The 11,761-nt window shown below is 42.2% G+C and overlaps 1 protein-coding gene and 1 long non-coding RNA gene across 2 annotated transcripts; one reads left to right on the top strand and one right to left on the bottom strand.

The window, feature by feature from the left end:
* Positions 1-414: 414 nt before the first annotated feature.
* Positions 415-2,608, top strand: LOC147581932 (alveolar macrophage chemotactic factor-like). The gene is made up of 4 exons (XM_086704853.1): positions 415-631; positions 795-927; positions 1,051-1,134; positions 1,506-2,608. The coding sequence occupies exons 1-4, from the start codon at positions 424-426 to the stop codon at positions 1,522-1,524; spliced, it is 444 nt and encodes a 147-aa protein (XP_086560979.1). The 5' UTR covers positions 415-423; the 3' UTR covers positions 1,525-2,608.
* Positions 2,609-5,604: 2,996 nt separating this feature from the next.
* On the bottom strand, positions 5,605-8,555 carry LOC147581931 (uncharacterized). The gene is made up of 3 exons (XR_015249791.1): positions 8,447-8,555; positions 7,194-7,305; positions 5,605-6,975 (listed from the first exon to the last, which is right to left on the bottom strand). It is a non-coding gene; the product is annotated as an uncharacterized LOC147581931 (long non-coding RNA).
* Positions 8,556-11,761: the final 3,206 nt, after the last annotated feature.

Below are 11,761 nucleotides of genomic sequence, written 5' to 3'. Positions count from 1 at the left end.
TGGTGGTGATGATGATAAATAAGCAAGAACGTTCAGAAATTTGTCTGAAGTCAAACCTGCCAGTTTGGTTCCGGTCTTCCTCTTCAGCCGGAAACCAGGGACAACCCGCAAAGGGCTCTGTCCCCAGGAGAAGCTGGCCTGCGCTAGCCCTGGCTGGCCTACGGGATGAAATCCCTGCAGGATCGCTCCCCACCGCCGGCGGGAGCAGCAGCTCCATCCTCCACGGGGCGCGGCTACCAAGTCCACCCACCACGCCACCGGTGCAGGGAGCTCCTCCCAGCCCCCCTCCTCCTCAACTCCTTCGGCTCAGCCCCCCTCCACCCAGCCCCCTCCCCGCCCCCCTCCTCCAGGGAGTTTCCCAAGCATCCCAAGGCTTGAGCTTCCTGCGGAGGGGGGGGGGAGGGGCCCGTGCCGATAAAAGGGATGCGGAGAACTTGGGGAAGCCAGAGTGCGAGGGAGCTTCAAATCCGGGCTCCTCTCCCGCCTCTGGAACCCGCACCCCTCGCCGCACTCGTGGCCGCCATGAGCCTCCCGCCGAGCCGCGCCGCCCGCGCCCCGCGCCTTTCGGGCTCGCTGTGCGCGCTGCTCCTGCTGCTGCTGCTGCTGACGCCGCCGGGGCCCCTCGCCAGCGGTGAGAGCGCACGGCACGCGGCACGCACCCGGGCAGGGCGGCGCGCCCAGCCTCCGCGGCCGCCCCGGGAGCGGGGAGGTGCCCCGGGCCGGCGGGCGCGGGGAGAGCTCTCCTCCCACCTGCCCTATAACGGTGTCTCTCTCCCTCTGTCTCTGTGCCCCAGCCGGTCCCGTCGCGGTCATAGTGAGGGAGCTGCGTTGCGTGTGTTTAACCACCACACCGGGGATTCATCCCAAAATGATCGCTAAGATGCAGGTGATCGGGGCCGGGCCACAGTGTCCCAAGGTGGAAGTCATGTAAGTCCTCGTGCGCCGCGGTGTCCACTGTGACCTTGACAGGAGAGAAGTCCCTCAGCCCGAGTCTTCAGCTCCCGTGGCTCGAGGGCTCATCCTTTTGTGTGTGTGTGTGTGTGTCTGCAGAGCCACCCTGAAGAACAAGAAGGAAGTCTGTCTGGACCCAGAAACCCCTATGATGAAGAAAGCCATCCAGAAAATCTTAGACAGGTACACTGTCCCTTTGATCTTTGTGCTTTGTAATCTCTTTTGAGAGCGTAGACTTCCCAAGGTCCTTATTCTCTGCAACGGCTGGCTTTGCCTACCCGTTGGAGACCACGCTTGGGATAAAAGATCCTTGAAAAGGGGGCGGGGGGTGGGGGGGAATGTTCAGCAAAGTCCTGGGGAAACTTTTTTAATCACCAATCTAATTGTCATAGAGGGCTCCATAGAGATCATGGCTGAAATGTATTTTGTCGTGAGTATAGTCCTTGAGTCCACCCTTGGCTTTTCATCGGGCTTAAGCTCTGTGTTTTGAAAACAGGTTGGAGTAGAGAGAGTGTGGAAATTCGGTTCAACTGATATAATTCTTTTCTCAACAGTGGGAAAAAGGCTGATTAAGAGAAAGGACCATGCGTTGGAAACAATTGCCCAGTTCCTTGGCGGAGCCGTTTTCTGCGTGTCTCAGGACCCAGTGAAGACAAAAGCAAGGGCTGGTTTTCTCCAGTGAGTTAGGCTTCTTCATGAACTCCCTACTTGTGAGAGAAGGGCTGAGCGAAGATTTGCTTTTGTCCTTCCAGCTTAACGCCCCGGTCCTGAAGTACTTCACATAGTAATTCCCTGCTATTTATTTGCTTTTATTTTGCCTGATGTGCTATTGAAACCTTTGGCCATTGACTGAACTGTGAGTCAAAAATCACTGGTGGTTAGTCCTTCAAGGTGACTTCTGTCATTTTAGAATATGTCCCTGATACTGTTACTGAGGAGGCTGGGGATTTCATGTGTGAATGGTATTTCATGAGAATGCTGTATGTGAAGATATATTGCTATCTTTACTCCTCATGAAATAGGAAATATTTTAGTATTGTTTCTTGGGGAATATGTCAGGAGAACTCCTTGCTCTTAGACCTGGAATGCTGAGTTGTGTTGCCTTAGAAAGCTGAGCGTATCGTGCAGTTATCTTTATAAAATATATTTCCTTATTTAGAATTTTTAAATGTTTAAGTTCTATAAGGACTAATATATTCTTTTCCTATAACTTTAGACATATGATGTCTTCTTAGTATGGCATAATGTCATGACTTACTTGTTAAACTTTGATTTTGTGGTATATATTAACCATTTTGCTAGGAGTACTATTATTCTAGTCACTAAAGATGTTTTGGATAAATGAAGAAGGTGGGAAATAGGTAAATTCCCTACTTCCAGTTTTTATAGAAATGCATTGTTTGCATTTTTTAGCAACAAAGGCAAACGTAACCATGACCTGTACTCTGGCAGTTTTGAAAATGTATTTGCGCCATTTAAATATAGATTCACATTTGGTTTTCAAGAAATATACGCAGGCTGAGGTTTTGACCGTTTTGTTATAAAGAATTACCTATGCATCACACCTGCGATGTTAAAATTACTTTTCATCATATGTCTTATTGGTTTATGGTACTTCTTCTGTTCTTTGGAAAAAATAAAAGATATATAAAATTTACTTATGTTGTTTCTTCCTTCTGATACTGTTGCAAAAACTTTGCTTATCTTTAATTCTGCATTATCTGAGAAGTAACTATGCTACTCTCTGGCTAGCAGAGAGGACCCTCATTTCCCCCCCGGGGCCCACTGTATAAGTTCAACCTTTCTCCAAGATCAGTCCCCTTCCAGTTACTCCTTTAGAGCACCAACAGCCTTCGGGCTGTTTAGAAAACACAAATTTAAGGTAAGGCTTCCTTACCTTAAATCCTTAACTGGTTCCCTATTTCCTAGATGGGAAATGAAAATTGTGAAACATGGCATATTCAGTTCTGTCTCATCTGACTGACTCCTGATGACTACTTTAACTTCACGGGTCCTTTGCACCCTTGTAATCAAGAGCTTATTAGTTCCCTAATTGGGAGTGTTCTTTCCTGGGTCCACACCTTTGCATTTGGTAGGGCCTCTACCTGGAAGGGCCTCACCACTTTCTGCCTAGAGGAGGAAGCTTATTCATCCTTTAGAACTCAGCTCAAACAATGCTTCCCTCAGGAAGTCTTCCTTGGCACTCCCAGAAGAATTTGTGGTTTCCATTTTGATATTCTCCTAAGGATCTTCTAAATATTTCAGTGTTTTTGAATAGCAAATATTGTATCGTGGGGTTTTTTGTTTGTTTGTGAGTTTCTTTATTCTTTATACGTAAGAGTTCTCCTCGATCGTCAACCATATGCATCTCTGCATCCCCAATACCTGCCACAGATTGACTTAAGGAATTAATAAATTATCCTGAACCTCAGGTTATTAGACAGTGTCCTAACATCAGTAACCTGCTCAATGTGATGTTGCATAAATGGTAATTCCTTTACTCTCTTTTCTTCAGCTTGTCTACAAGTAATCTGACAAGAGCCCTGGGGTAGGTAGTCCCCTCAACCTGTAGCATCTACTCCTCACTTTCACGTGGCCAACTCCATTCTCCCTTTGAAGTCAGTTGACCTGTCACTGAGGACCTCACTGATCCTTGCCCTCCCCAGATGAAGCCCTCTTTTACATCCTCTCATAGCACTTTGTTCTTTTCCTTCATAACATTTTGTCACTGACATGACTGTAAAATCCATAGAGACTATATCCCTGTGGTCATTTATTTAGGGTCTATTCCAGCTTCACTGTGAGCTCCATGAGGGCCAGATTACCTTTGTCACATTCGTTTCTGTTTTTAGGACATTGCCTAGCCCATAGTAGGTGCTTAAGCAGAAGACTGGTCCGGACTGAAGGAGTCCCACTGTCTCTAAGTATCAAAATAGCAATTTCATGTAAATAACTCATCCTTAGGAAAAGCAAGAAAACGAAAGGAAGGAGACTAATCCAACTGATATGCATATACACATACACCAACTGGATCAATATATATGCTTATATTGGTGCATATGTATTTATTAGTACATGCTAATATATTATTAACACATCTATATCTAAGCTAAACTATTCTACATCTTTTCATCTCTCTCCTTATACATAAAACACCTATTAGATTAGTATATGTTATTAACATATTATTAATGTATTATTACAGTAATTATAGTAATACATCATTATTATGTATTAATATAGCTCTACGTAACACAGAAGAGGGAGAAAGACAGGAAGATACAAAGGTATGGAAAATTTTAAAGAGATGATTTACGGACCAATTTTTTAGCAATATTGAAAAAAAAAAACAAAATACCTCAAAAATTTTTAAACTTTCATGATCTTTTTACTCTCCCAAATAGTGCTTTTTTCCCTTTGAACCTATGAATCATATACTAACATTAGGGAAACATTGAGAAAGCAAATCAAATTACCATAGATGTGTGAACTATAAATTTCAGTGTTTTAAATAATCTCTTATTTGTCATACCAGCCCCAAAATACTCATGGAGTCAGTGCCTGACAATAATAAATGAAAGCATATTAAATGTCCTTTCAAGAGGTGAAGTGTATGTTCTGGAAGAAATAAACATTACTGATTACTTTTGTCTTTGCCATCATTCAAGATCTTTGTTTTACCCAGAAACAAGACTTATAAGTTTGGTTTCTTTATAGACCATAGAGTAAGACCTCATTTGTAGTATTCTTGCAATTCTGTTTGTCATGCTCATGCTATAATTGGTTGTTCTATAAAGAAAAGAGATGATATTACGGAAGTATAACCTATACAAGACCCTCATTGGCAGTTACTACTCACTAATAATAGCATTACCATTTATCTTACCACTAGCAAATTCAACGACTAATATATCTGGGGGAAATTAACCCAGTGTAAGTCTTCTAGAGATACATTTTCCTCACACAAACTCCTAAATACCACATTCACTCTACTGTGTATCTGAAACTCACTCTCAGTTATGAAAGCATTAGGACTTGAACAAGAGGCCAGCTAAAATATCTGTTACTGCCCCCCTCCAGACAATTTCCAATGTTTAATTAATGCCCTTCATTTTACCACATTTTCCTGCTTGCCTCTGGGTGTGACACATTCACATAATCCTTCAATTCTTGAAGGTATGACAAGATCTATGATAAATCTGACTAGTGGCTTTGTTTTTCTATCATACTTGTAATTCTTGCATAAGGCAAATCACTGCGGGTAGCTTTCATATTGTATTTAACTTCAAAAGTCTTTCCTGGATGTTACAAATTAAGAAATTTACCAGACAGAATGAGTACCTGGGGATTTTGACTTGCCTCCCTGACTGAATCACGGAAGACAGAGAGAATGCACATGATTGTAATTTTGGCTGACCGTCCTGGTTTGCTTTTAGTCAGCAAAATTAATATTATATTCCCGAAAAGGATTGTTCATACTTCAAATATGTACAGTGAAATAATGACATAGGGAGACTTAGAGTTTACATGCAAAAGTTTCTTTCTATGAAGTCTAGAGTCCTATTTCGTAAATATTGAGAAATTGCAAGAACCCCTACCTCCTCTGTAAAAACCACATTCTTTCTTTCTTAATTTTTTTAAAACGTTTATTTATTTTTGAGACAGAGAGACACAGAGCATGAACGGGAGGGGCAGAGACAGAGGGAGACACAGAATCTGAAACGGGCTCTAGGCTCTGAGGTGTCAGCACAGAGCCCAACGCGGGGCTTGAACTCATGGACCATGACCTGAGCCGAAGTTGGACGCTTAACCGACGGAGCCACCCTGTGCCTCAAAAACCACAATCTTAAAAGATGTGATTCCACTGCCACATAAATGTGGGATGATTGTTTCTGACCCACCTCTAGGCTGAACAGAGAGAAAAATCGCTAACTGGTTTCCAGCTGGAGAGGTCAGTAATTGTAATTCTTTACAGTTTGTGGTACAATACAAAGTCAGGGTAATTATGTTTCAAATCTGGTTTTGAGTACTTCCAGCTATTTGACCTTGGCAGTTTATTTAACATCTCCATCCCTCGGGTTTCTCATCTGTAAAATCAGTACAGTAATAATATCTGTCTCACAGGCACTAAGGGCTGATCCTGGAACAGAGTAGGTACTTGACAAATATTAGTTCCTATTCCCTGATTTAAAGCCAGAAAACTGAGAGCTCTGTAGTTTAAGTGCCATCATTTTGTTCAAATGTATCTGTATTCTTTCTATCTATGCATGGATCCTTAAGTTTTAGCGCAGGATTTGTTTCCACAAGTCATTTTTAAGAAGCTTCTGGGAACAATGTATTCATATTCTCTGTCTTTTTTTTTCTGTCATTCATGTGTTAGTATTACCAACATATACGGCATATTTTTCCTCTTATAAATATTCATCCATCAATACCCATTTATTGATAATCTTGTTACAGAACAGACCCAGTACAGGATTCTTGAGATACGGAGATTACAAAAATGAGAAGCTTTCAGCCTAAGTTAAGGTCTTATGGTGGCCAATATACTGAATTCTCTCTGACAGAGCTTTACTGGAAAGCTGAATGATAAGGGACTAGATTTTTTTTAAAAGAGAGAGAAAGGGTCTCTCGGGTGCGATTCCCCAGAATCAAACCCTGAGAGGACATTTGCGTGCAGGAAGTTTACTGAGGAGTGCTCTAAAGATTAACATCTGTCAGGAAGTAAAGAACCAGAGAGAAGGAGAGCTGCTGTTACAATAGAAGACCAGGCGATCCTATGAGAAGCTTTGGGGCCGGGGTAGCCTTCCAGAGTTACTCTGAATTGTGGCAAGGGAGCAGACCTCCAAACTCTCCCACTGACAGGTCATTAGATGTGGGCTACCTCCGGGCAGCGGGGACAACTTTGGGTGAGACATTTCCCTGGGGCCCTGGGCTGTGCCCAGAGAAGGTCTCAGTTGTGAGCTGACTGCAGCCATCATTTCCAGCAACTGGAGACAGCTGTGGTGCACCATCCAGAGGATCCTGAAAGGGAAGGAGTGTGGGCGGTGCATCCGGGTTTCAGGGACAGGGGAGGGGAGAAAAAAGAAGAGAAGAGGGAAGGGTGGGGGAGGAAAGGTCAGAGAAGGGGAGAGGCCTGGAGGGGATGAGAGGAGATGGAAAAGATTGGGGGGAACAGAGGGGGCAAGGAGGAGAGGACAGCAGGGGAAGGAAGTGGGGAGAGTGGAGGGCCTTTGTCTTACCTTTTTTTACTTTTCTTCCTTCCTTCTTTTCCCTTCCCAGCTCTCCTTTCTCCTCCCTCCTTCCTTCTATCGTTTTCTCCCTTCCTTCCTTCTTTCCATTCTTCCTGTTCTCCTGAGAAGTACAATAATGCTACTTGAAAGAGAAGGAGGAGCAGGGGGATGAAGTTACCCCAGCAGCCGGCACAAGCCCCTTCCATGTGGGAGAGGCCATGTTGGACTTCTCAGCGTTTCCAGTTGTGCTCTGATGACACCCACTTAAGTGAGGTCCAAGTACCACTCATTAACATATGGAACCATCGGAAATAATATATTGTCGTAAGCCACTAAATTTGGGCTTGACTTGTTACACGAGAGGGTCGTTATGCATTTGACGCTCAATGGCTAATATTAATTGGCATTAAATTAAAGTGAAAATTCCCAGCTCCTCGAACCTTTGCGGGACTTCTGTCCAACAGCACCCAGGAAGACACTCCCCCTCAATTCTTCCGCCCTCCCTACTCCTTCCCTGACCCCACCCCACCCCAGGCTTCACCTCTGGGTGACGAGTGCCAGAGTAACTAAGGTCTGGGTTCTTCTTGTCAACTGAGAATCATACAGAAAACATATTTGGTTTCAGCACATAGAGGAAATCTTTTATCCTCTAGTATTTCAATTGATTACTTAAGGTGCTTTGACAGCAAGACCCCAAATTGCATTATCCCCAAGATCTTCTGTACTAATTGCTTTTATGACTAATTTGCGAATGACAGCTTATTTCCTTCATACTTGGGAGATGTCAGTTCAAAATATTTTATGTATGACAGTTAATCTATGCTTTATTTTAGTGAGTAATGCTCCTCCAATGTCTAGATATTTTCTTTCAAAAGAGCTAACAGATAAGTTGAGTCTTTGAAACGTTGCTAGTTTCCTAAATGACTGGGACTCTGCTATTTATACAATGACTTAAAGGAAAAAGAGATAAAGTAACTTACTACACCAGAAGAATTAAACTAATAAACAGCGTGACAATGTTGGATCCATAAAAAGGCTGCCCAGTTATTTTAAAACCCAAAAACTTTGACACTAACTTTCTAGCATTTGTTTAAACATACTATTTTGTATAAGCTTCTTTTCATTGAAAAACTGACTTCAAAGTATCTTTTATCCACTTAGTAAGCCAGTTTTTCAGAGTTTGTATTGTGTTTCTCTTCATGGAAACAAAAACAAAAACAAAAACAAAAACAAAAACAAAAACAAAAACAAAAAAAACCTACCAGGTGCAAATGACAGCAATACAGTTAGCACAGTTAGCAGTATAGTGGTAACGACATCACATTGGTATTGGTGACCCATTGCTTTGCACCAGTATTTGAGGTCTCACTGTAAAAAAAAAAAAAAATTATGTGTATTTATTTTTGAAAGAGAGAGACAGAGACTGAGCATGAGCGAGGGAGGGGCAGAGAGAGCAGGAGACAGAATCCCAAGCAGGCTCCAGGCTCAGAGCTGTCAGCACAGAGCCCAACATGGGGCTTGAACCCACAAACCGCAAGGTCATGACCTGAGAGGAAGTTGGACACTTCACCGACTGAGCCGCCTCTGGGCACACTGAGGTCTCATTTTTAAAAAAAGAAATAGCACAATGACCAAGTCACCCAATGAGGAGAAAACTTTTAAACATCTGGCACATACTAGATACTTAATATTTACTGCATCAGCAAAAGCTAGCAAAACATTATTTACCTCAAGTGCCAACTAATAGGCTTGTGAAATTTTAGTGACTCAAGAAATTTGTTAATGCTTCCTCATGAACCTTGCTGACGTTGTATGTTTTGTGACAAATATGTTGATTAAGGCAATGGCTTAATGATACTCTGCGACATGCCTACCGCTTTCCTGGTACTAAATGAACCAGGAAAGAAATTTGGATAGTGTGTGTATAGAGGGAAAAGTGTCCAGTGAAACTAATAAATGCAGCAAACAATATGTGTTGGGGCTGTGATGGATGGGGGAAAAAAAAAAAAAAAGACACTATAATACTTAAAAAAAAAAAAAAAAACCACAACAGTTTCTATCTTGTTCTGGAAATGCTTTTGAGCTTACATTTGAATAAAAGTATATCTGACCAGAGAATGAATAACATTTCAATCACAATAATGAGGAAAGACTATAAAGTCATCGCTCAGGAAGAACTAGAAAGGCGTTCACTCCTCTTACTCTGTTTCCTGCTGAGAATCTCTCTTAATTTTTTTTTTTTTTTCAATGTTTTATTTATTTTTGGGACAGAGAGAGACAGAGCATGAACGGGGGAGGGGCAGAGAGAGAGGGAGACACAGAATCGGAAACAGGCTCCAGGCTCCGAGCCATCAGCCCAGAGCCTGACGCGGGGCTCGAACTCATGGACCGCGAGATCGTGACCTGGCTGAAGTCGGACGCTTAACCGACTGCGCCACCCAGGCGCCCCATGAGAATCTCTCTTTATTCACTCCACATCTCAGCTCTAAGAAGGATAGTCATTTTCAGCTTAACCTTTTTCTTGACTTTGCTTCTTAGACTATGAATTTCTGAGTTGGAAGAGGTGGAAAATCATTTTAATATGTTCTACTGCCAGACTGTAAGATACATGGGGAAAGCTAAAGGGGTGAGAAAGAGAAATACATTTACAAAACAGGGCAGATGAACTTAAGTAGGTGTCGTCTAACTTAAACAAGAGGGAGAATTGGCTTTAAAGTTGAAAGAAAAAACAATTGGAAACAATAATTGACTGTATTCATTCTTTTGATTGAAAATGTAATTTTGTACATTTGAATATTTTGAGTTTCTTCCAAAATGTTAAAGGTATAAAACATAAGCAAATAATGAGAAGTTTAAATAATATTGTGTAAGATTTGTACATATTTGTAATAGGAAGACAGCTTGTGGCTAGAACCTTGTCCGTTATTCCCAGGCTTCCAAATCACCTCTTTATACTATAGGTACTTGGGACCAGATGGAGTTTGGTCTGAGGATTGTGTCTGATTAAAAACTTTCCTGGGGCGCCTGGGTGGCGCAGTCGGTTAAGCATCCGACTTCAGCCAGGTCACGATCTCGCGGTCCGTGAGTTCGAGCCCCGCGTCGGGCTCTGGGCGGATGGCTCAGAGCCTGGAGCCTGTTTCCGATTCTGTGTCTCCCTCTCTCTCTGCCCCTCCCCCGTTCATGCTCCGTCTCTCTCTGTCCCAAAAATAAATAAAAACGTTGAAAAAAAATTAAAAAAAAAAAACTTTCCTTCATACGATACTCATTGATCTACTCACCAACACTGTTTAAGACCCACTGTGTAATGTATTATCCTACACACCAAAAAATCCCTAAAGCATTCAAAGAAACCTAGGACATGCCTCTACCTTTAAAAGTGTATTGAGGAAGCAAGTCTCATAGAAGAAAGCGAGATCCAGACAATAACACACACAAGCCAGCCTGTGATGTGCAGGTGCTTTCTCTATATCACCTAGGGTTTGAGATCAAGACTCATGATTGCACTCTGAGAATTGAGGAACAGAGATTTTGTTGCAGTTTGTAACACTGCAAACCTGGAAACACCCTCAAGGTCACCAATAAGACAGAAGTTGGTTGAGGATTGCCCATGCCATACAATGTCACGCAGCCATTAAAAAGGATGGGGAAAGATGACCTTGGGGTAGCATGAAAGGATGCTGAAGGCGTATTTTTGAAGGGCAAAAGCAAACCATCTAATGATCCCATTTATATTAAGAAATCTATGTCTACCTCTATCGATATATGTGTTTCTCTACGAGTGATGTGTGTGTCTGTCTATATACACATATGTGTGTATATAAATGTAGACAGAACAGAAAACTAATATCAAACTGTTATCTAAGGTTTCCACTGGAGAGTGACGATATAGAATAATGATGAAGAGAAATTTACATGTTTTATTCCACATACATCTGCAGTGTATGAACCTTTCACGATGAATTATATTACCTACTTCCCTGAAATATTAAAAATAAAAGAAAAAGGAAATATGCTGGGTGTTGCTTTTTAGAGTAGACTCAACAAGCAGTTTATTTTACAACACGAGGGAGGAGGCGCTTTTCTTCTAGTTTCTGGATGGCATTAGAAAAAAATAATACATTCTGAAAACAGAAAGCAACCCACAAACTAATATGCAAAGTGGGCCTTTGGCGGTAATTGGCTCCTACTTTATGCACATACTACAAACAAATCCTAACATTTATCAACAACTGAGTTAGGAACATCTGCTTTCTTTGGCACCTGGAAAGGGCCATATATGTATGCTCTCAGATAGTCATAAAGTGTCTGTTAAGCCTAGAAATTGCCTTATAGGAAAAGCAGAGTGTTATCATGTAGATACACAAAGAAAATTTGTGTAAGACTTCAGTTTAGTTCTTACCTCCCTACGTGGAAGGTTATATTCGTGTAAAGGATATGGGTACTAAGAATGGGGGAAGGGGGGTGCGGAGAGCACAGTGTGAAGGGAAGTATAAATAAAATTGAGCAGGAACCCCGACCTGCCTGGTGTTTATCTGGGTTGAGCACAACTTGCCCATCCTCCCACATGTATTTCCACA

The sequence above is a fragment of the Puma concolor genome, chromosome B1 (genome assembly GCF_028749965.1).
Source record: "Puma concolor isolate L17-30 chromosome B1, mPumCon1.1.hap2, whole genome shotgun sequence".
NCBI lineage: Eukaryota > Metazoa > Chordata > Mammalia > Carnivora > Felidae > Puma > Puma concolor.
Note: the sequence above shows the minus strand (reverse complement) of the source record. Positions and strands in the feature narration are given on the sequence as shown.